Source organism: Pipistrellus kuhlii, unplaced genomic scaffold (genome assembly GCF_014108245.1).
Source record: "Pipistrellus kuhlii isolate mPipKuh1 unplaced genomic scaffold, mPipKuh1.p scaffold_m20_p_20, whole genome shotgun sequence".
NCBI classification, from domain to species: domain Eukaryota; kingdom Metazoa; phylum Chordata; class Mammalia; order Chiroptera; family Vespertilionidae; genus Pipistrellus; species Pipistrellus kuhlii.
In genome coordinates this window covers 19,376,029-19,400,633 of record NW_023425516.1, presented here as the reverse complement: position 1 = coordinate 19,400,633, position 24,605 = coordinate 19,376,029, and the positions used below count along the sequence as shown (strand labels likewise).

General features: G+C 51.5%; 1 protein-coding gene across 4 annotated transcripts in view; it reads right to left on the bottom strand.

The window, feature by feature from the left end:
• NF2 (NF2, moesin-ezrin-radixin like (MERLIN) tumor suppressor) overlaps positions 1–24,605 on the bottom strand; it is a 47,298-nt gene that overhangs the window by 19,646 nt on the left and 3,047 nt on the right. For all 4 annotated transcript variants that reach the window (XR_006742392.1, XM_045585688.1, XM_036449479.2 and 1 more), the window contains exons 2-8: positions 11,942–12,067; positions 10,473–10,595; positions 9,302–9,385; positions 4,906–4,974; positions 3,802–3,884; positions 2,771–2,846; positions 2,323–2,457 (exon numbers count right to left, since the gene is read on the bottom strand). Coding sequence is in view for 3 of the 4 variants with exons in the window: in XM_045585688.1 (XP_045441644.1) it covers positions 2,323–2,457; positions 2,771–2,846; positions 3,802–3,884; positions 4,906–4,974; positions 9,302–9,385; positions 10,473–10,595; positions 11,942–12,067 (696 nt within the window). In the remaining variant the exon portion in view is untranslated. The remainder of the gene's footprint in view (positions 1–2,322; positions 2,458–2,770; positions 2,847–3,801; positions 3,885–4,905; positions 4,975–9,301; positions 9,386–10,472; positions 10,596–11,941; positions 12,068–24,605) is intronic.

The following is a 24,605-nucleotide window of genomic DNA, read 5'->3' as shown; positions in this document are numbered from 1 at the left end:
CCGTGCCTCATTGGGGGGCACAAGTCACAGATGTGCTGGGGGATTCAGAGCGGACCTACCACGAGTAGGAGGGACTTATGCTGGCGAATAATACGTACAGAAGTTAGAAGATAGGATGGCTTGACCAGTGGGGCTCACGGTTCGATTCCTGGTCAGGACACAGGCCCGGGTTGTGGGCTCAATCCCCAGGGTGGGGCTTACAGGAGGCAGCCGATCAATGATTCTCTCTCATCACTGATGTTTCTACCTCTCCCTCTCCCTTATTCTCTGAAATCAGTAAGAAATATATATATATTTTAAAAAGAACAAGTGGCAACGGTTGTCTTCAACCACTCCTGATGAAACCAGACAGATCCTACATTTCAAAGATGCCCTTAAAAACACGGGTATCTATTCCCAAGAAACACCTGCTGCGCAGACAAATGGGTCTGGGGAGATGTGTTCTCCGGAATTTCTTTCTCAGGTTATATTGTCCAACGGCGGGTTAGGCACTGCGAGGACAGAAAATAATCCTCCGTGTAGCTTTCGGTCAAGTTAATTTAGAAGCGGTATTGCTCCCGCGTAGGCTGCTGTTGGTGAATTCTGAAAGCTTATTTCTGGCCTTGCTGTCAAATCCCGGAGCTGTCAGCGGGAAACCACGCTTTGTGTGGAGACCGCGGGCTCTGTGCCATGCCAGGGCCGCACGGAGAATCAATGAGTCGCTTAAAATAAACCAACAACGTTTCCATACAGAACTGCCATACAGAACTACTCGGGCTACTTCCTATTAAGTCCAGTCGGTCTGGGGTCTCCTTACGGCGCGCGTTATTGATGGGACGGAGCGAGAGGGCGTCTTGCGCCCGGAGAGGGGGTAGGTGTTAGGGTTTAGGGTGTCAGGCCACCCCTAAGGGAGACTTGAGTCCTTGGGTTCTGGGAGGACCAGGGTTTCGGGGAGCCGTCAGCACACGCATGTGTGGGTGGGCAGTAGACAGCCTCCATAAAAGTAGAAATGAAAAACTACCCTCCCCTGGCACACCGACTGCTTGAAGTCATGTGGAGCTTGCCATTTAATACTTAAAAAAAAATCCCTAAATGCTCATCGCCTGGGCTGCTAACCAAAATCTGAAAGCCAGGATGTTTTGAGTTAAGAAGCTCAGTCTGGCCCGGCCAGCATGGCTCAGTGGTTAAGTGTCGACCTATGAACCAGGAGGTTACGGTTCGATTCCTGGTCATGGGTCAGGGCACATGTCTGGGTTGCAGGCTTGATCCCAGGGTGGGGCGTGCAGGAAGCAGCTGATCAATAATTCCCTCTCATTATTGATGTTTCTATCTCTTTCTCCCTCTCCCTTCCTCTCTAACGTCAATTAAAAACATATATATTTTTAAAAAGAAGCCCAATCTGTCTCGTCACGCCTGGACAAGCAGGTCGCAGCCCCGCATGAGGAACTGGGGGCCTGTGCTCCTCTCATTCCCAGATGCTCAGCGATCCCTTTAAAACTAACGAAGAGTGAATAAGTGGACAAGCCAATGAATGCAGGATTACAGCCTTTGGGAGATGCTGTAGAGAAGTATTAGAATTCTTAGAGTGTTGACCTAAGTGATTTAAACTTAATTATCCTCAATTTCTGGTAAGCAGGTTAGCCTGATATCATTAGTTACTGTTGATACTTTCTCTCTCTCTCTCTCTTTCTCTCATACACACACGCACACTCACACCCCCACCATACGTACAAACTGGACACAGAGAAAGGGTTTAATATCTACCACACTTAAAAGGCAAAGAGAATTTCTCACCAAAAACAGAAAGCCAAGCCATAAGAAATGGTTACGTTGGGGTTGGTTTACTGCTTGTCCTTTGGGGCTCAGTGCTGACGGGCTGTTCGTCAGCAGGGCAGGGCAGGGCAGGGCAGGGGAGGGAGTGGAGGGATGCTCTTTGAAATAGAATGCCAATACTATCCTGTAAATGCTATAGAAATCCATAACCTAACACCACAGCCTGAGCATGAAATGACTTTCCTGCAACAGGAGGAGCGTGGCTGGGGACCCCGCAGCCAGGAGGGGAGGTGGGGGAGGGGGCCTGGGGACCCCGCAGTCAGGAGGGGGGGGCCTGGACCCACAGCCAGGAGGGGAGGTGGGGGAGGGGGCCTGGGGACCCCGCAGCCAGGAGGGGCGGGTAGGGGGCCTGGGGACCCCGCAGTCAGGGGGGGGGGGAGGGGGCCTGGGGACCCCGCAGTCAGGAGGGGAGGTGGGGGAGGAGGCCTGGGGACCCCGCAGCCAGGGGGGGATGGGGAAGGCAGGCCTGCGGCCGGGCCCCGGGTGCAGCTGTGAGCGGACAGACCCTACCTCCTTGTCGCTGTAGGAGATGTTTCGGATCTCGTTCCACGGGAAGGAGATCTTGGGGGTCAGCCTGTTCTCGGGGTCGTAGATGTGAAGCCCCAGCGCATCCACGCCGAGCAGCAGCTCCGTGCCCTTCTTGTTCTGTGGATTCGACAGAGAGCGGCCCCGTCAGGCTCTCCCCCGGCCCCACGGCCAGGAAGGGCGTGCGCCTTGGCTGCGGGCGCATCCCCAGTGGGGGGCATGCAGGAGGCAGCCGAGGGATGGTTCGCTCTCATCATTGATGTTTCTCTCTCTTTCCCTCTCCCTTCCTCTCTGAAGTCAATAAAAATATATTTAAAAAAACAAAAACAAAAAAGAGCCTCCGGCCCAGAGTGAGAGAGGAACCGCGTCCGCTGTGGGTCCCGGGGTCTGTCTGTCTGTCTGCACGCGGGGAACTCGGAGAAGCTTCACGTACCCGGATGGCGAAGTAGTTCACGCCATACATCTCCAGGTCCTGCGCGATCTTCAAATACTCCATCTCCGCCTCGTCCCTGCGGGGCAGGGAAGACAGGAGCTGAGCGGAAGCTGGAGCAGGCGCTCACCACGCTGGGTGCTCAGGGAGTCAGAGCAGCGCCCAGCGACGCTCTTCCTGACACGGAGTCTGTGAGACACGGCGAGGTCCAGCAGGACCTCCCATCCGCATCCGCATCCGCATCCGCATCCACAGAGGGAGCAGCCCCGGCCGGTCTGGCTCAGTGGACAGAGCGTCCGCCGGCCCACGGGTGGAAGGGTCCCGGGTTCGATTCCGGTCAAGGGCACATGCCCCGGTCGCAGACTCGATCCCCAGTAGGGGACATGCAGGAGGCAGCTGATCAATGATTCTCTCTCACCACTGATGTTTCTCTCTCTCTCTATCCCTCTCCTCTCCTCTCTAAGATCAATAAAAATAATTAAAAAACAAAAACAAAAGCAGGTGTTGGGGAGAGCGTGGGGGGGGCGGCGGGGAGACACTCACACACTGCTGATGGGCACGTGAACAGGTACCACCGCTTTGGGGGGCAATCCGGCGGCGCCTGTCAAAACTCAGAATGCACCCTCTGACTCAGCAACTCCTCTGAGCAACCCACGGGCGAATCACGCAGACCGTTATGTAACACGGTGCACACCGCAGCACGCTTTGTACAAGTGAGAAGCCTCCAGCTGCTCCACATGCCACCGGCAGAGAAATCAGCACAAACGCTGTGGGATGTCTCTCTGCGGCGGAATTCTCAAAAGGGAACGAGATCACCAGCAAACACAGGCCAGCACACCCCGGCGGAAGGAAGTTCCCGGCTCACAGGCGCTGGGAAAAGGATTCCTACAAAACCGAACATACTCCTAGCTCTCTCTCTCCGTTCAGATACTCCAGTAATGCACGTTGTGCAACAAGCACGTCCTAGTTTTGTCATTTGTTAAAAAATAAAAAAGCCCATAAAGGAATATAAATCAAAAAGGAAGCTGCCTCACCTGGCCCGGCCTCGGTGCTCCGCGTACCAGGCTGTGATCCTCTCCTCCCACATTTCCGGAGTCATCTGATACAGATTGATTACCTGGCGGAAGAGAGGGCAATATAAACACACATACACAATGTACACGCACGGAGGTTCGGTATTGTGTGCCGTGTTTATCATGACGCATCACTTGGACAGAACAGCTCGGCTATTTTCAAAAAGCCACCCTGCCCTGACCGGTTTGGCTCAGTGGATAGAGCGTCGGCCTGTGGACTGAAGGGTCCCAGGTTCGATTCCAGCCAGGAGCACAGGCCCGAGTTAAGGGCTTGATAGGAGACAGCCAATCAATGGATGGTTCTCTCTCATCACTGATGTTTCTATCTCTCTGGCTCTCTCCCTTCCTCTCTAAAATCAATAAAAATATATTTGGGGGAGGGAAAAAGGACCGTTTGCAGGCCACGTGAGTCCTGGCAGCCCCAAACTCATTCCATGAACCTTTCCTTTTTTAATATTCTTAACAGATTCTGTACTCTTCACTCAAGATCGACTACAGCCCAGTCAGCGTGGCTCAGTGATTGAGTGTCAACCTATGAACCAGGAGGTCACGGTTCGATTCCCGGTCAGGACACAGGCCCGGGTTGCAGGTTCAATCCCCAGTCGGGGATACGCAGTAGGCAGCTGATCAATAATGCTCTCTCATCATTCATGTTTCTACCTCCCTCTCCCTCTCCCTTCCTCTCTGAAATCAATAAAAATAAATAAATATATATATTTTTTTTAAATATAATTTTTTATTGATTTCAGAGAGCAAGGGAGGAGAGATAGAAACATCAATGATGAGAGAGAATCATGGATTGGCTGCCTCCTGCAACCCCCCACTGGGGACCGAGCCACAACCCAGGCATATGCCCTTGGCTGGAATTGAACCTGGGACCCTTCAGTCCACAGGCTGATGCTCTATCCACTGAACTAAGTCAGCTAGGGCCAAATATATTTGTTAAATGAGAAACAAAGAATGATGACAAAACATCTGTAATAACATTATTGCCACGTCCTTCCGTTATTCCTTCACGCTCTTCGGTTGAGATCTCCCCCCCAAACGGGGAACGGGATGCCTCACCCTTTTCGGAAGCAATTCCTCTTGGGCCAGAAATCCCCGCTTGTGCACAGAGGGGTCGTAGTCGCCGTACTGCGGAGAGAAGAGAGGGAGAGCGGGCGGTTGAGATGCGAGAGACAACTGTCATTTTCCGAACAGCTGGACTCCTGGCTCAATTCCCTCCCGGCTCCAGGGAGCAATCCAATCCTGATGACAAGTCAAGATTTCAACCTTGCTAGCGTGTGATGCCCGAATGGAAACTCCGAGCTGATTACATCTCTGGGCGCCGCGCTAATGAAAATGTGACATTCGCAGGGAGAGGGGGCCGTGGTTTCTAAACCGGCAGAGACAGCAGCGGAAATAAAGCAACGAGACGCGACCGTGGCCGTTGATAGGGCCTGTCCCTGCCGATGGCTGCTAAGTGGCCGGCGGCCTGTTTAATGCCTTTCACTCAAGGCTCTGAAAAATAAAACCGCTCGGGGAAGATGCGACGCCAGCGCTGTCACTCACGTGTGTCACCCGGACAAAGACACGAGGGAAAGCCGCAGAGCAGGCCCCGGGCCCTGCTCTCAGTGCGTTCTCCGAGGACAGGGACTCGGAGATTTACTTTCCGATGGAAGAAAGATAATCTTTTCTTTCTCAGGGCACGTTGTCTGCCCAGGAGATAATAATGATGACAAGGAGAAATGATGGCGTTTTAAAACAGGAACGAACTAGGAAACCTGGAGAATATAAAAACCAAAGCCTGTCTCTGGTCAATCAGCGTTCGGTGGCTTTCCTTGGGACCAAACCCACAAAGCTCGGTGTTTCAGGACAATCTTCTATAAACGTGTATCCCTGCAGCCACTAACAAGGGGAAGACAAAAGAAAGGCTGAGCCGAAACCTTCTTCTCTAAAATAAATAAAATACATTTGAAAAAGAAAGAAAGAAAGAAAGAAAGATCCATGATGAGAGAGAATCGCTGACTGGCCATCTTCCTGATCACGTCCAATGGGTGATCCGGCCGCAGCCCGGCCTGCACCCTTGGCCCACGCTCCACCCACTGAGCCAGACCGGCCGGGTTTTCCCAGGGGCAGGAGGCTCGCCGCATTTGCATGCCTCCCAGGAGCGCTGGCCGGGCCGTAGTGCACAAGTAAGCAGATATGCAGAGTGCAGGCTGTAAATCCAGGTTCCAGAGGCTCCTAAGATTAACGACCCACATTATCATACTGAGCTCCCGGCGACTCCGCCGATCAAATAGGTTACGTGTGAGCTGTGCGGAGGCAGAAAAGGGCTGCTGACGGAGCCCGAGCCGACTCCACTCGCCACATGAAAGCCGCCTGGATGTGAGCTTCGGCTCTATAATGAGCCTTTAAGAAACAAAAGAAGAAGAAAACCCTTAGGTGTGGCAGCTGGCGGAGATAAAGGGAGTCGGGGCGGCACAGGTAGAGCCGGCTGTCCTCCGCCTTTTATGTCCAAAAGCATCGCATCCCGAGACGGTAGCTGGGGACCAAGCTTGGGGTTTCAAGGCTCTGTGCCCAGCTTTATACGCATCATTAGTATTCTTGGGTTGAAAAAAACAAAACAAAACTCCTGAAGTTATGGAAACTTCAGGCCGCACAAACCCTGGATCCACCCCTGATTATAAGCCAACTGAGTTTAAATTCAAGACAGGAGATCGCCATGCATGGGGTTTTGGGAGTCAGTGCCTACTGAATGTCCTTCCGGAGGTTAAATGCTCTCCCCTGCCTATATGCATGGGAAATCAGACAAAACGCTCCGAACGGGATCTCACAAAACAAAAGATTTCATCAATACACATATCGCATGGATAATCAGATCCCTACCGCATGCACCTCCGGCACCAGATCACAGATGGATGGAAGCCTTAAACCATTAGTGAAAAGCATCAAAATACCAGGACGAAATGTAGACGGACATGTGTATAATAATGGTGGGTAAAGCCATTCTAAAAAGTCACTCAAGACAGCAAGAGATTGACAGTCTGACACGTTAAAAAAAAGATAAAAGGTTAATACCCATCGTAAACGGAGCTCCTATAAATCAACGAGGAAAAGGTAAGCCGTGGAGGAGAAAAACTTGCAGATCCTAAGCACCAGCCTCACAGAGAAAAGTAAATCTGTGAAAGGACGCTCAGCCCCAACCGGTCAGCAAGGAAATGAAAACTGAAAAATCTATATATTTTTTTTCTGTCACATCAGCAGATGGGGAAAAGACTGACAGCATGAGGATGCGGAGGACAGGTATTCTCACACACCGTTCTTAGAAGTCATGCTGGAGGGTAATGTGGCCACACCTATTTTTTCTAATTGAGATAAAATTTACATGCACAGGATCCACAGGTTGAGAACTGCTAGCACAGATATTTACATTACGGTTCATGACAGCAGCACAATTACAGTTGTGAAGTAGCAACGAAGATAATGTTATGGTTGGGGGTCACCACAACACGAGGAACCGTATGAAAGGGTCTCAGCATTAGAAAGGCTGAGAACCACTGCTTCACATGTATCTTACATACACCCAACTTCTTAATTGCTTTATTTGTGAGATTCCCGAGAATTTACACCAGAAAGAAAAACAAACAAACAAAAAAAACCACACAGAACATCCTCCTCCATATGAGCCACATATGTGCTCTGTGATTCACTTTCATCTCTAAATGAGGAGGGCTTTCCTAGTGAAATCTGTTTAAGCAAACATCTGCTGGCTCCAAGTCCCCTCCCCCCACAAACACACACACACACACACACACACACACACACACACACGGCCTTTGAATGTTTGGCCCAAAATCCATGCACAGAAAAGGCAGCCTTTGAGATGGAAGCCCTTCAAGGAAAGAGGGGGTGTCCGCTCAGCTGGGGAGAGAGCGTGCTAAACAGGAACTCCGTTCCGGGCCAGGAAGTGCTTGGATTAATGAGGGCGACAATGACTGCTTCATCGCCGTCAGGGTGATGCTGATGGAAAGGGCACATTTTCCTGTTATTAATATTCTTAATCAAAGCATAAAAGGAAGCATATGGCCTCGGTGAATCAAGGCCCATTTTCTGTGGACCTTTTTTTTCTTTTTTTCCTTTTCTTTCCCCCAATGACTCATTTATCTGGGCAGCGGAATAGGGGGCGGCACAAAATATAATCCCAGGGCCATGAATTCTGCCGTTAGCTATACCCCAAGATTGCCCGGATGACCTTGGGCACACGGCTTAGTCTGTACTGCGACAGAATCAACACCCACTGGTTCGGGGCGTGAGCACCCTGCCACCGCCAGCCCAGGCGTCAGAGGACTCCGAGTCACCCAATGACTCCCCGGCTCATCGGTCTGACTAGCAGGTACAGACTCCTTTCTCCTCCAGTGACAGGCTAACCGGTTACCTCCTGACTTTGACCTGACATCGCATGAAGCTACATCAGGAAAAGCAGGCTAAGAAGTGAAGATCGTTTTATTCGTTTTGGTAACGCTGTAAGGATATGGCATTAGGGGACAGACACGTCTAACTGCAAAGGAAAATACTAGCAGAAGATGATACAAAAATCACAACAGTCATCAAGACGCCCTAATTCTGCTGTAACCGGTGTGGCTCAGTGGATAGAGCGTCGGCCTGCGGACTGAAGGGTCCCTCTCATGTCTGATTCCGGTCAAGGGCATGTACCTTGGTTGTGGGCACATCCGCAGTAATGGGTGTGCAGGAGGCAACTGATCGATGTTTCTCTCTCATCATTGATGTCTCTCTCTCTCTCTCTCTCCCCCCCTCTCCCTTCATCTTTAAAATCAACAAAAACATATTTTAAAATAAAGAAAAAGAAAAAAGAGAGAAAAAGGAGAGGTTGGTTCAGTAAGTGTAAGGAACCATGCGTGCACAATGAGATTACAAAGAAAAGTTATCAAGCTACACACTTATTACTTGTACACACACACACACACACACTCACACACTTACTGTACACACACACACACACTTACTTGTACACACACACACACACTCACACACTTACTGTACACACACACACACACACACTTACTTGTACACACACACACTCACACACTTACTTGTACACACACACACACTTGTATACACACACACACACTTACTTGTACACACACACACTTACTTGTACACACACACACTTACTTGTACACACACACACTCACACACTTACTTGTACACACACACACACACTCACACACTCACTTGTACACACACACACTCACACACTTGTACACACACACACACACTCACACACTCACTTGTACACACATGCTCATGGGCTCATACAGAAGTGAGACTTGGTTCCCCACCCCGCCAGCTGCGGAGAGCCTCCCTTAAGTCTAGAAAACCCCAAGAAGCAGGCGACTGGTGCGACCCCGCGCGCGACACTTCCTGCCCCGCAAAACGAGTTCCTCCGCTGGGAGCCCACCTTGGCCTGGACGGCGTAGGAAGCCAGCAGCACAGAGGCCTCGGGCGGGCAGTAGATCTTCTCGTCCAAGATCTGCTTCTTCACCTGAAGGCGACAGGGGACACGGCCGTGAGCCGCGCAGCTGGTCAGGCGGACGGCCGCCGGGCATCCCGATGAGGCCGCCTGCCAGTGCCGCGGACAGAGGGTACGATTTTTATTTTATTTTATTGCTGCAGACAGGGGGGAGCTCAGGTGGAGAAGCTGCTGGTGAGACGGCCATGCCTGAACACCCCTCATCGCTTCTGTTCACGATCAAGTGCTGAGGAGGAGAGACGGTCTTCATGGTGACAACCGGGATGAGCCGAGCTTGGCTCAGTGGACAGAGCATCGGCCTGAGGACGGACCAAACGGTCCCGGGTTCGATTCCGGTCAAGGGCATGTACCTTGGTTACGGGCACATCCCCTGGGCGGGGGGGTTGTGCAGGAGGCAGCTGATCGATGTTTCTCTCTCATCGATGTTTCTGACTCTCTATCCCTTTCCTTCCCTCTCTGTAAAAAAATCAATAAAATATATTTAATTTTTAAAAAATCTCCTCCTATCCTAAAGGCGTGGTCCATTTCAGAAACGAAAGGACCGGCTTTCTGGGGGCGGGACCTTGTCACCATGTGAGGCCTCGGGGTCAGCTCTGGGGATGCGAGCACAGTCTTCCTCCCGCAGGCCCGTTATGGCCTCTGCCACCTGCCCGAGGGGCGTCCCAGAGCCCGAGGAGCGTCCCGGAGCCCGGGGGGCGTCCCGGAGCCCGGGGGGCGTCCCGGAGCCCGAGAGGCGTCCCAGAGCCCGAGGGGCGTCCCGGAGCCCGGGGGGCGTCCCGGAGCCAGAGGAGCGTCCCGGAGCCCGGGGGGCGTCCCGGAGCCCGGGGGGCGTCCCGGAGCCCGAGAGGCGTCCCAGAGCCCGAGGGGCGTCCCGGAGCCCGGGGGGCGTCCCGGAGCCAGAGGAGCGTCCCGGAGCCCGAGGGGCGTCCCCGGAGCCCGGGGGGGGGGGGTCCCGGAGCCCGAGGGGCGTCCCGGAGCCCGGGGGGCGTCCCGGAGCCAGAGGGGCGTCCCCGGAGCCCGGGGGGCGTCCCGGAGCCAGAGGGGCGTCCCGGAGCCCGGGGGGCGTCCTGGAGCCCGAGAGGGAGCACGGACACCGCACCTGCAGGAAGAACAGATGCTGCGTGATCTCCTGCACCAGCTCCTCCTCGGCGTTTTCGGGGTAGAACTTGGCCAGGAAGTGAAAGGTGACCGGCTCCTCCTTGGAGACATCGTGATCCAGCACCTGCAGACCACAGAGCGGAAGACAACCCGACATTGGCGTCCCTCCCCACCCCCGGCCCGGTACCCCCACCGAAGAACCTCTCGCGGGGAGCGTACAAATATTTCCCCCTCTAAATTCATCACGTGTCCAGCCGGTGTGGCTCAATGGTTGAGTGTCAACCTATGAACCAGGAGGTCCTGGTTCGATTCCCAGGCAGGGGCACATGCCCAGGTTGCAGGCTCAATCCCTAGTGGGGGGCATGCAGGAGGCAGCCGATCCATGACTCTCTTCTCATCATGGATGTTTCTCTCTCACTCTTTCTCTCCCTTCCTCTCCGAAATCAATAAACATGTATTTTTAAAAAGTAATAAATTCATCACATTTCCCAGAGGTTGTGATTAACAAGAAGTATGACTTCCAATGGCCTTTCTGAGCCAAGCTAATGAATGTGTGCCCACGGGGTGAGGAGAGATTAAGACACACGTGTTCTCCAGGCCAGAGGTCTCGGGTCCTGGGCTGCTGCCCTTTCTGGCAGGCGGAATGTTTTTCTCTAATTTTTCTGAAAGTAGTGGGATAGTCCTTTATTCCCTTTTCTTGCTGCCAACAGCCCCCACCATTCAGGACCGTGCTGGAATGGAGCTTAGGGCGATGAACTACATCTCCGTCAAACCCGCTGAACACCAGCGAAGCAGGAGACGTGACACTGTCCCCCGTGGCGACCCTGTTTCCAGGAACCTCAGAGACGCCCCACGAGAGCACTTGGGCGCAGGCAGTACGCCGCACGCCTTTCATCTTCCCGCAACCCCATCCGCCCCCCGAAAAGCCTGCGCCATCTGCTCTCCAGAACAGTCTCCCTCCAGGCCGTAAGCGCGCCACGTGACGGGCTCCCAGTCCCCGTTAACGTGGGTCACAGTGGACTTCCTGACGCCCCCAGTCGGGGGCGTGCAGGAGGCAGCCAATCAGTGATTCTCATCATGGACGTTTCTATCTCTCTCTCCCTGTCCTTTCCTCTCTGAAATCAATAAAAATATATTTAAAAAAACACAAAAAAATAAAAAAAGAAATCTCATAAAGCACACGCGCCCCAAGGAAACCTTTCAACGACGTATATCCTAAGTAACGTGATGGCACTTTTATTCACACAGCCTGGCTAGGGGCTCCGTGAGCGGCCAGCCGGTGGGGGGGGGGGGGCGCAGTTTGACGGCGGGGGGGTTCCGTGTGCCCAGCAGAGCCCGGGGCGGGGTGGAAGCCCTCTTCTCTGCCCTGGACACCCCCAGCCCCGCGAGGAGCAGACACGCTGGGCCCCGGCTCAGGCAGGCACCGGCGCGCACACCGGCCCCTCAGGTTTCACCCGCGTCCGGCCCAACCTTCTTGTCGGTTTTGAGCCAGGCCACGGTGTCCTTGATGGTGTACTGCAGCCCGAAGAACCAGGTCTCCCGCAGCCCCAGCGTCCGGCACACCAGGTCAAACAGGTCCTTCCCCTTCCACTTCATCTGCAAACCACGAGGAGAAAGAAAAAAAAAAACACGTTGTGAGCCAGCGTTCCTCGCAGCAGCTGAGATCTGGAAACAGCCAAGTGCCCCTCAGCAGATGAGTGGATAGAAAAAAATGTCAAGGCTGGTTTGACCAGAACTTCTTTAAAGCGGCCTGGGAAAAGACGCTGTAACCACAGTCATAAATCCTGGAGAAAGACAACGTGAGAGACGAGTCAGTCCACTCCGATCGCGATGTGGAACGGGGGGCCAAGGGGAGGCCGCTTGCCCGCACGGAGCAATGTCAGACTCTCAGCGTCTGAACTGGGGACGAACGGAGACCGATGAGGACCTGGCCTCACAGCAGCCGTCCAAACTCGCAGCTGGAAAATCAAGCTCCCCGTCTTCGTGGGGAAAGAAAACGCCCGGCGGTTTAGTAAATGTTGCCACCTGGTGGCTTTCGAGCTAAATCACCCAGCTTGTTCCCAAACTGCCCGTGGGCCACGGCTCCCCCCTCCCCCAAGGGCCCCAGGTCCCAGGTGGGCATTCACATGTTCCCCAGGCACAGTCATGAGCGTGTGAGACATGTCACAGCACAGGGGGCAGAGTGAGAATGATCTCGGGACTCAATGACAGCGTCGCCGGACGCCAGAACAAGACCACTTGACTGCAGACCCAGCTCTCCGTCCGCCTCACTAGGCATCTCCACCCAGGCCGGCCAGTGTGGCTCAGTGGTTGAGCGTCGACCTATGAACCAGGAGGCCCAAGGTTCGGTTCCCGGTCAGGAAACCTGCCCAGGCTGTGGGCTTGACCCCCAATGTGGGGCAAGCAGGAGGCAGCCAATTGATTATTCTCTCTCATCATGGATGTTTCTCTCTCCCTCTTTCTTCCTCTCTAAAATAAAATAAAAATAATAATAATAATAAGTAAATAAATAAAAAAGAAATCTCTCCCCAGTTCCTGGCACTCTAAAGGTGCATAATGAAAAGGAAGGAGGGAATAATTAGGGTTTAGATGACCTGGTATAAAAGCAAAGAGGAAAACAGTAAGACAGGCCTCTGATAGCCGATTGGCTTTGGCTAAGCCCTGCATTATAGAGGACTTCTCACGGAGGCTTCTATTTTTAATATCTGTGAATGGACAGCGTGTTCTCTGGGGCCGTCCCTCTCCCCGGCCCGCAGGCCAATGGCAGAGCCAAGTGGCAGCCCGGCTGGAAGGACTCCAAACCGCAGCAGACAAGTGGCTGGCTGCGTCCGGCCGCTGTCCTTGGCCGGGGCCGTGTCTCCCATCCGTCCTTCCCGCTCTGCCCTTGGCCCCTCCCTGTGACTTCAGCGAGGCCCCCGAGACCCGACCGAGGCTGCCGTCTTCAGAAATTATTTCGCAGGGAATAAAATCAAGTGACAATTTTTTTAAAAAATGACCCTCTCCCCCTCGGCAGGGCTTCACACCGCTCGCCGGCACAGCGCGTCCCTGTCTGACAACAGGACAAAGGGCTTTTCAACGCTCCGCAGGTTTCATTCCTCCAGGCAGACGGCACCGGAGAAATGTTATTTTGGAAAACCAGAAGCTTCGGGACGCTGAGCATTCTCTTGTCTCTATTTTAAGCCGGTACACAGTATATAAATTATAAATGACTACCTTGCTACAAGATAATAGAACAATAAAAATTTTTTTTAAAAAATTAAAAAACCCAGGCATTAGCTTGGAGAAGTTAAACACCCAAGGGCCAAGATCAAAGTAATTCCAAACCCTCCCTAAGGCACAGCCGCGGACAGGCGGGGATACGGCGCGGGCGGCACGGTTGGCACCGCACCGCGGCACCGAGGCATGGCCCAGAGGGGCTGCAGACGGGATGCTCGGGCATCTGAAGGAAGCTGCACAGGGAATGGATGACGAGGGAATGTCCTGACTTGGGAGTTTAAGTTCTCAAGCGTAATACCGCATTAATGCAGTTTTCTTGTATTCCTTCCTATTTCTTTGCTTTCAAAATGCAAGACTATCCTTGCTGAACACAGAGCCCATGTCTTTGTTCCCAGGGAGGAAAGGGGGAAAAGTTCTCACACTGATTCAAAATGCCCTGCTTGGATTTTTAACTTACGGCCCTAGCTGGTCCGGCTCAGTGGATAAGGCGTCGGCCTGCGGACTGAAGGGTCCCAGGTTCGATTCCGGTCAAGGGCATGTACCTTGGTTGCGGGCACATCCCCAGTGTGGGGTGTGCAGGAGGCAGCTGATGGATGTTTCTCTCTCATGGATGTTTCTAACTCTCTATCCCTCTCCCTTCCTCTCTGTAAAATATCAATAAAATATATTTTTAAAAATCAATAAAATATATATTAAAAAAGAAAAGAAAAAGTAGAACCCCGAGTGAGGACTGAGCAAGCCTCATGTGTCTTGTGGGGGAGGGCATGTTGAAGAGTGCATCCTCGGGTAGGTAGACAACATGTTGGTGGTTAGCGTTAATCTAAAGGAAAAAATTCCTAATCCCTTAAAGATCGTCTTATTTTCTAACCAGAGCAAAGACTTTGCATCAAATGCATTTAGGTCGTTTTTACTGGGTTTCTTCAGGCACCGTCACTTATCTTGTCTAAAAATTTAATGGCTCTCTGTTCCCCTTGAAACCTGCAGCTTCTGCCGAGTCCTCTCTCTCCTTTAAAGGAAACCCCGGTGCTCGGGCTTGACACACGGGCGTCCTTGATCCTCTCTCCCTCGGTCCCACTGGCATCGGGTACGGCTCTGTGACCGCCTTCTCTCCCGCCCACCGCCTCTGTGCAGACAGGAGCTGGCCTCCTCCCGTCCTGCCTGATCCCAGGCTCCTTTCTTCCAACTCGGTCTCCACCCTGTTGTCAGATCCCCTCACTCATCCGCCCAAAAGTCTTCAAAGACCCCAGGGTGAGCCCCATTCCCACCACGCCCCCTCCTGCCTTCAGGCTGTCTGTTTTTACCAGATGGCTTGCAGTTCCCTGTAGGTATTCTGATTTTTAAAAATATATACATTTTTAAAAAATTGATTTCAGAGAGGAAGGGAGAGGAAAAGAGACACACAAACACCTGGGGATCGAGCCTGCCACCCGGGCAAGTGCCAAACAGGTGAGGGCGGGTTCTACTTCTTTACAAACAAGCACCACGTTTCTCAGCGGCTCCGGCTGGTTCTCGGACGCCTGCCCAGGGAGGTCTTGGGCTGTGAATGGGCCCGGGATGGGACAGAGCTCAGAGTTTGGCAGTGATCCCTGCAAAGCGCTGATGCTGTGACATGACCGGACCTCGTGATCGGACAGTCTGAACGTCTCCCTAGATTGTAGGCACCTCAGAACAGAGTACCATCTGCCCCATCTCTACCCCCATCGGTGTGACTGCTTCCTCCTAGGACCCTCCCAGAGATACAGAAAGCAGTCACAGCCTTAGATAAGATAGATGTCTAACCCTCAGGACTTCCTTCTTCACGGGAGCTAAAAGGGCGGGGGTGGCTATTACTGAGCTTTCTATTGCTCCTTGGCCTCCGGGAAAACCAGCAGATGATCTGAGCAGCCCGATCTGAGCACTAAGGGCGTTAACACAATGAAAAGGCCTGCGGCAGAGACCTGCCCGTGGTAAATACTCCATAGAGGGCAGCGACTCCCCCATTCCAGCCCGGCTGGCCGCTGCCACTCCTTCCATCCTCTAGGCAGGGGCTCCGCGGAGAGCCTCCCGGTCCTAATTCGCTCCGTGGATGATGGATGACAGACCAGAAGGGGCACCATCAATTCTCATTGAAGTCACAAGCCATCACTCATTTGACAAACATTTAGTGAGCAGCCGCTCCGTCCCGTCATTGTGCTCAGCACAGGAGATAAATGATGAGTCCGGGGCGAGACACCGTCCCTGTTCATGATGACAGGGAGACAGGTAAATGGATAAGGCAAATGCTAGCGGGACGGAGTGCTATGGGAACACAGCCCGGGCTGGGGGGAGGGGGGGCTGTGCTGGAGAGCTGCTTCTTCCTGAGTCTGAGCTGGGTCTTGAAAGCCAAGTGGGGTAGGCCGAAACCGGTGTGGCTCAATGGATAGAGCGTTGGCTTGGGGACTGAAGGGACCCGGGTTCGATTCCGGTCAAGGGCATGTACCTTGGTTGCGGGCATATCCCCAGTAGGGGGTGTGCAAGAGGTGGCTGTTCGATGCTCCTCTCTCATTGATGTTTCTAACTCTCTATCCCTCTCTCCTCCTCTCTGTAAAAATCAATAAAATATTTTAAAAAAAGAAAAAGAGAAAAGAAAAGAGAAAGCCGATTGGGGTAGCTGGTCTCCCCCTGGTGAAGGGGCCAAGAAAGGGGGGGGGGCACTCACACCAGCTGGAGGGACCTGCATGCCTGCACTTGGGCCCAAGCTGCTGCTAATGAAGGGATGCTCTCTGCACTCTCCGGTGTCTGGCAAGCCGCGTAACTGTCCTCGCTGCAGTGGACGCTCAGTGCAGCTGAGGCGCAGCTCCGGCCCAGGGTGCGTGACGGCCGCGCCACGGCGGGTCGGGAGCCACGGCGGCCGGCCACTGGTTCTGAGCGGGCACGCGTCCCCCCCCAACACCTGCCGGGTCTCCGAGAAGCCACGGCCAGGGGGCCGAGTCTCATGTTTATTTATATTCTTTAATTAAAATATTTCCTTTTCTTGCCCGGCCGGCGTGGCTCAGGATTGGGCATCAATCTGTGAACCAGGAGGTCACGGTTTGAATCCCGGTCAGGGCCCAGGCCCGGGTTGTGGGCTCCATCCTCAATGTGGGCCGTGCAGGAGGCAGCCGATCGACGATTCTCTCTCATCCTGGATGTTTCTCTCTCTCTCTCCCGCTCCCTTCCTCTGTGACATCCATAAAAACATATTTTAGAAACTAAAACAGTTCCTCTCTGACACCGGTCGCACAATGAGCTTCTCGGGCGCCGCACGCAGACCACCTGAAGGCCACTGTGTCTGCCATTGGGTTTGTCATCTTTCCTGAGCGGACAGCCCAAAACAGAACAGCTCCCGGTTCTGATGAAACATCCCTTTAAACCGGGATGTGCCCAGGTCTCTCCACCTGGCCCGAGGGGTCAAACGGTTCCGCACGAACCAGCACAGCGGCTCCCGGCCTGCCCTCAGCCTCTGGGGGGGTGGGGGGAGCTGAGCCGCAGATGCTCACTTACAGACAGGAAAAGAGAGGTGGAGGGAGCGAGGTGATCTGCAGGAGAAAGGCGGGAAGGAGCGTAGATCTGGACTGCCCGGCCTCAAGGTGCCCTTCACGCAGAGGGCTAAGGGCTAATGGCGGGGCCGGGAGGGCGATGCTGGGTGCTCCGTGGCTGTGCTCTCTGTTACGTTAACCGTCTGCAGTGCTATTTCACAGAGAGAGACTTGTGCCTGCGCCGAAGATAGATGTGGATGAACTTTATAAACAGGACTAAGTGCTGGCAGCTTGTTATTTTTTCTAGGGGCTGAATTTATGAGCTTTATCCGGAGTGAAGTGCTTGTAATTTATCAGCCTAGAATGTTTTAAGCAAACAGCACTGAGCACTTATCCTCCCCGGGGGACGTAGCCGGATGCAGCACTTACCTGCTGCAGGAAGCAACTGGCACCCACGGCCCACAGGGCTGATTGGGGGCTGCTGACCGTGAATAACAGCCAGGACGGTCAGCTTACAACTGGCCGGTTTGTTGTTGTTTGCTTGTTTGTTTTTTTAAATATATTTTATTAATTTTTATTTTATTTTTTTTTTACAGAGAGAAAGGGAGAGGGATAGAGAGCTAGAAACATCGATCAGCTGCCTCTTGCACATTCCCTACCGGGGATGTGCCAGCAACCAAGGTACATGCCGTTGACCGGAATCGAACCTGTGACCCTTCAGTCCACAGGCCATGGCTCTATCCACTGAGCAAAACCGGTTAGGGTAATTGGCCGGTTTAGACTACCATTTGCCCTGGCTGGTGTGGCTCAGGTGGGTTGGAGCACCATCCCATCCACCAAAGAGTCGCAGGTTCAATTCCCAATCAGGGCACATACCCAGGTTGTTTCCCTCACATTGATGTTTCTCTCTCTCTCTTTCTCTCTGAAATTAATTTTTAAAAAAAATTTTTTTTTTTTTAAAGAAAACTCCAGTTAGCTCCCTTGCAGATAGAGCAACAGAAGGAACGTGCCTCCCCAGGTTCAGGACATGCAACACGTGCTGACCGTCATTCCAGAGACGGAAAACCAAGAAAGGCTGTGATTACTCCTCTCAGCATTTACCCCTGACAGTCAAGGTCGTGGCCGGCCCACAAGAACTGATTTACTCTAAGGAGACTTTGAGAACTGAAGATGCTAACGTGCCAGATCCAACTACAACTTTTATTTGTCCGTTTTGAAAAAAGAAACAAAACAAAACAAACAGTTGCCAATTACCTCGAGATCCAAGACAAACACAATCTAAAGAGTTATTACAAATGATTTTGCTCTACAGTCAGTGACTAATGAGTCCCACTAAAATATTATTTCATCAAAGAAGATAAAAAAGTGCTGCAATGCAGGTAATAAAACCAGCACTCCCCAAGTCAGATACACAGAAGCAGGTTCTTATGGCTGATGAGCTCACACTACAGATCGATCGATCGATCTGTTTCCTATGGCAGTGAAAGGGGACACCACCCCCAATCAGCCATTATTTCTCAACACGAGGGAAAAGGGGACCCTCCAAGTAGAAACAGGATTTTTAGGGTTAAAAAAAAAAGAAGAAGAAATTCATTTCTCTGGTGTAGCAATCACAGCGCCCTATGTCACTCATCTAAATCTGAGCAAAATCTCATAAACCTAGAGCCTCCTCTATGCAAAAAAAATAAAAAATTAAAAAAATCCCATCTCCACTCTCTTGTCCTGTCAATTTCTGTCATAATCAACCATAGCAAGTAATTTCCCTGCCCCAGTCCCCCAATGGTCTCTGTTAGGATGCGAAATCTATTTAAATGATTGGTTTCAAGACCTTCCACCTTGAAATTACTTCCTCCCTCTTTCTAACCCACATGTGTCAAACACAAGGCCCGCGGGCCAAATCCGTCCCGCCAGGCCTTGCAATGTGGCCCACACCGCGCTGTCATCACTGCACTCCGCTGCATTTCCATCACAATGACAGTTTATGACTGTTCAGTAAACCATTCGGCCCGCGATTTAGGCTGGATTTTAGATTTTGGCCCCTTCTCTGATTGAGTTCGACACCCCTATTCTAACCGGTGCCCCGGCCTTGTTACAGCCCAGCCGCGCCCTCCCCGCGCCAGCAGCAGGAGGCGCTGCCATTACCCGTAACCAGGCCTTCCCGAGATCCACGAACACCAGGCAGGAGTGGGGCTGGACAGGAAAGCAGGTGTCTGCCTCCCGCCCTCCTACCCACCGGGGGTTCTGTCTGCAGCTCCTGGCATGCTTCCTGCTGGGAAAGAGAGGGGGTACGGCAGCCGCAATGAGCCCCAGAGAGAGATGTGCATTCTGAGCTCACTCCTGCCACACACAAGCCTGCACTCCTGTGTCCCCGCCTGGCAATCTCTCCCGCTCCCGGCAATGCCCGGGTTTTCTGATGCTATGGAAAGCCTAAACTGGTGTGGCTCAGTGGATAGAGGACTGAAAGGTCCCGGGTTCGATTCTGGTCAAGGGCATGTACCTTGGTTGCGGACACATCCCCAGTAGGGGGTGTGCAGGAGGCAGCTGATCGATGATTCTCTCTCATTGATGTTTCTAACTCTCTCTCTCTCTCTCTCTCTCTCTCTCTCTTCCTCTGTAAAAAATCAATAAAATATATTTTTTTAAAATAAATAAAGATAAATAAATAAATAAATATGATGCTATGGAAAGATGAGGCCTGGCCAGGGGGTTCAGGTGCTGGGAGCATCGTCCTGTACACCCAAAAGTGGCAGGTTTGATCCCAATTAGGGCACATACCTGGGGTGCGGGTTTGAACCCCAGACAGCGTGCATATGGGAGGCAACCAATCAGTGTGTTTCTCTCATATATCGCTCTCTGTTTCTCTCTCTGTTTCTCTCCCCACCACCCCGTCTCTCTATACATATCCCTGGGTGAGGATTTTAAAAGTTGAAGCACTTCAAAAGCGGCTTGACAGATGACAAAGCAAAAACAATACGATGATGGCGCCATAAAAGCAGCAATCGCCCCAAAGCCAAGAAAACAATTTCCGTCCTGTCCTCGGAATGGAGCTCCCGACAGGAGGGCAATCGCGGCCTCGTCAAACGGCTATAAAACAGCCGGCCCGCGGCACTGGGAGAGCCACTTGACCTGCGTGGTCTCAGCGGCCACGGGAGGCCACGGTCATCACGTGGTCTGTCAGGATGAACACTGGGATGGCGTTGGATGCACCGTGCAGTACCTTTGTTGTTGCTGAAATGATTTCTTTTAATCCTGGGTCACCCCGTTCGATAGCTCGAAATCATTTTCAGGGGTGAAAATGACACTGAACATTCCATTGGCGTGTGCATTCTCCATTTTCTCCCTTTTCTCCGAATAATCAGGAGCCCACTCATGATAATGAACTCTCTAATGTAGCAAAAATGATAATTACAATGCTGCTGAAAAATAAAAGTGTTTGAGCACCAAGGATGCTCTAGCTACTCAGCATTTATCAATGATTGCACCGCATAAAATACTGAGGATCAAAATTCTGCAGAGCTCCAGAGCTCCAAACAGGAAATAGGAAATTCAGTGCAGACGTGCAAAGCTAAATTACACATACCTCATCCTGAGGCAAAATGAGCAGACTATGAAATATAACCATGATTAAGTATTAGCTGACTAATTTACCCCGCCTGCCCGGCACCAGCATTGGACTTTGTCCTTATAAAAGTGCATTCCTCCAGCCCTCGCTGGTCTGGCTCAGTGGGTAGAACATCAGCCTGAAGACTGAAGGGTCCTGGGTTTGAATCCAGTCAAGGGCATGTGCCCGGAGTTTTGGGCTCAATCGCCAGCAAGAGGCATGCAGGAGGCAGCTGATCAATGATTCTCTCTCTCATCACTCATGTTTCTCTCTCTCTCCCTCTCCCGTCCTCTCTGAAATCAATAAAAATATATTTTTAAAAATAAATAAGAGTGTATTCCTTCAAAAAAAAAAAGTTGCCAGTACCACAGGACGGGAACACAATCCTTTCATGCCAATCAGCTCCTGCGAACCCAGACCTTGGCCCGGAAAGAAATTTTAAAAGCATTCTGTCTCTGCCTCTAGCTTGACCTCTGACTCAGTTTCATGTCACTCATGATAAGGACACTGGCTTGAACACTGGCAGGTGTGCGTACGAGTGGGCGGGACTGGTAAGATTTTCTCCCGATGGAGGAGGATTGCTGTGGGCTGAAGACTTTTTAAACACATTCGTGGGAGTGGCTGGATCTCAAAACCACAGGAGGAGGGTACCTGATAAATACACTGTTTGGTGGAGGTAAAACCACAGCCCAGGGCAGGTGAGTTTAGGAACGACTGGGGCCTTGACGTTTTCTCTGGAAGTCAGATGACCACAGTGACTGAAACCCGGAGACAGACAGGCATGGGCAGATGCGCGGGAAAGCAGGCAGTGGCGGAACTCATCCGCAGAAAGGCCTTGTGAGCTTGCCAAACCCAAATCTACCGAAGAAGTGAAAAGGAGCCAGAAGAGGCAAAGGGCCCGAAGCCTTGAAGAAACGATGTGCTCTGGCCCCACCTAGCGGTGCGGAGCGAGTCCTACACTGGGACAAGCACCTCCAGAGGCTGCAGATTTGATTAAAGATTTCCCCCCTGAGTCAGCACTAATCTGGTAGTAACGTTTTACTTGGTTAAAAAATACCTTGGTTGCGGGCACATCCTCTCGTAGGGGGTGTGCAGGAGGCAGCTGATGGATGTTTCTCTCTCATCGATGTTTCTAGCTCTCTAACCCTCTCCCTTCCTCTGTAAAAAATATCAATAAATATATATATAGTTTTTAAATGTCACATCTTACTGAAAATACCAGGAGGAGGCTTTATTTCTCAACCTGAGATAGCATCAGAGTCCCGCACAACTCAATTCGGAGAAATTTTTCATATTTGGCTCCTCTTTCCCGGTGGATTGAGTTATTAGAGTAAAATTCCAGCCTCGATAAGAAAGAGCAAACCGTTTAGCCTCCTGGCAAATTACTTTCAGCGCCCACTCTCTCAAAATGACAAATATCAGGTCTTTGGAGTGGAAAAATCCTCCAAAAGCGTTGAGCCAATTGTGCAATGCAGCAAGCAGTGCAAGGAGGAGAGTTCTCCCTCAATCCCTTCCATCTCTGCAGCAAAAAATTTTTCAACTTATTAACATAAGGGGACATGATTCCTATGTCAATTACCACTGGTTCTGAAGTTGACTCCCTATTAAAAAAAAAAAAAAAAAAAAAAGTCACCTACTTTTGACCTCGATAAAGCCAAGAACCATCTCTCTTCTTTTTTCTTCCCCCCCCCCCCAAATGCATTAGCACTTTGCCCGGGGAATGTATAACATAATAATAGGGCAGCAGAGTAAGACCGATGGCTTCTCTGAAGCGGAGTTCACTCAGTCATCATAGATTAAACGGCCGCTGCTTTCAGCGGGACATCTGAGCATCATTTAAACCAGGTAAATGTTCACTGCAAATCTGAGGTTCAATGAGATGCAACCGTTTGACAAATCACCTGAGCCTTCTAGGCCCGTGGTCGGCAAACCGCGGCTCCCGAGCCACATGCGGCTCTTTGGCCCCCTGAGTGTGGCTCTTCCACAAAATACCACGGCCTGGGCGAGTCTATGTTGAAGAAGTGGCGTTAGGAGAAATTTTAAAAATGTGGCTCTCCAAAGAAATGTCAGCCCTAGCCAGGTTGGCTCAATGGACAGAGCGTCGGCCTTCAGACTGAAGGGTCCCAGGTTCAATGCCGGCCAAGGGCACATGCCCGGGTTGCGGGCTCGGATCTCTCATCATGGATGTTTCTCTCTCTCTCTCTCCCTCTCCCTTCCTCTCTGAAATCAATAAAAAGAATATATATATTTTTTAAAAAAACAAGAAATGTCAATCGTTGTGCTGCTGATATTTGGCTCTGTTGACTAATGAGCTTGCTGACCACTGGCCGAGGCCAATGACAGTCCCTCTCTTTCCGCCCAGCACTCCGCAGCCCGCCATCCTCATGGCAGCCTTGCGGGGGCAGTGGTACTCGGTCCATTTTACTGATGTGGCAGCTGAGGCCCAGAGAGCTGACGTGCCTGACCCAGGTTTAGGCAGTTTAGCTGGAACTCGATGAAGCCTGGTCTGTCTTGTTTCAGAGCCCACGCACCGTCCCCTCGGCTGCAGCATCACCTGAGAGTCGGTTAGAAATGCAGATCCACACATCTTACCGAGATCCTCGGTCCCTGATGTGCACTTTAAGGCTTGATAGACTGTATACTTTATTGTATTTTATATATATATATTTTATTGACTTTTTTTTACAGAGAGAAAAGGAGGATAGAGAGTTAGAAGCATCGATGAGAGAGAAATATCCATCAGCTGCCTCCTGCACACCCCTTACTGGGGATGTGCCTGCAACCAAGGTACATATCCTTGACCGGAATCGGACCTGGGACCCTTCAGTCTGAAGGCCGACACTCTATCCACTGAGCCAAACTGGCTAGGGCGGCATTAATTTTCATGAAAGGTTTGACAGAACTCAGTAGTGAAGCTCTCCAGTCCTCTGGAGAGACCCTTAGCGTTTCTATTACTGAATCACACTCTTCCCTTGTAGGTCTACCCAGATGGTCTCTTCTGGAGCCAATGCTGATATGGTTGGTGTCTTTAGGAATTTGTCCATTTCATTTAAGTTGCATAACTATTTGGTATAGAACTGCCATTTTTCTTTTGCATGAAGTGAATATTTTCTAATGAAGCATTTAAATTTCTTTAATAAATTTTTGCACTATATTTGTAAAGATTTTTTTTTAGTGGTTACCCTAGGGTTTAACCCAGTGGTCAACACTACAATGATTGAAATTTTTTTTGAGCCAAAAACTGACTTCTGCGCATGGGCCACGAAGTTTCAATGGCACTCTACATGCGCGCAGGCCGACTCTCGGAGCCAAACCGGTTTCGGCTAGGCCCTATCTTATGCAATCCATAAATACCCTCCCAATTGCCTTTCACCAAGACCTCTCCTGTTCTTGAGCGCCCTGAGGCATAAACTTCTCCATACTCTGTTGCAAATGAAGTCACTACCTTGGGAAGAGATTAGAAGGGTTTTACCGAAGATAAAAATAAAAAAGAACTTGAAATCATGAGTTCCCAAAGATATACGTGTCCCTGTGTTCATTGTAACATTATTCACGGTGGCCAAGACCTGGAAACAACCACAGCGCCCTCCGCCCTCCGGTAGAGGACTGGATAAAGAAGATGCATTACATATACACATTGGAATGCTACTCGGCCATAGGAAAGGATGAAAGAGCGTCATCGCAACAACATTAAGCTAAGTGAATTAAGTCAGAAAAAGCTAAGAGCTACACGATTTCATCATAGGTGGGCTATAAAACTGAAACGTGTGAACACAAACAGCATGCGGTGAATGCCAGAGGGAAGGGGTGGGCGAGAAGGGAGTCCTAATATATGGAGACT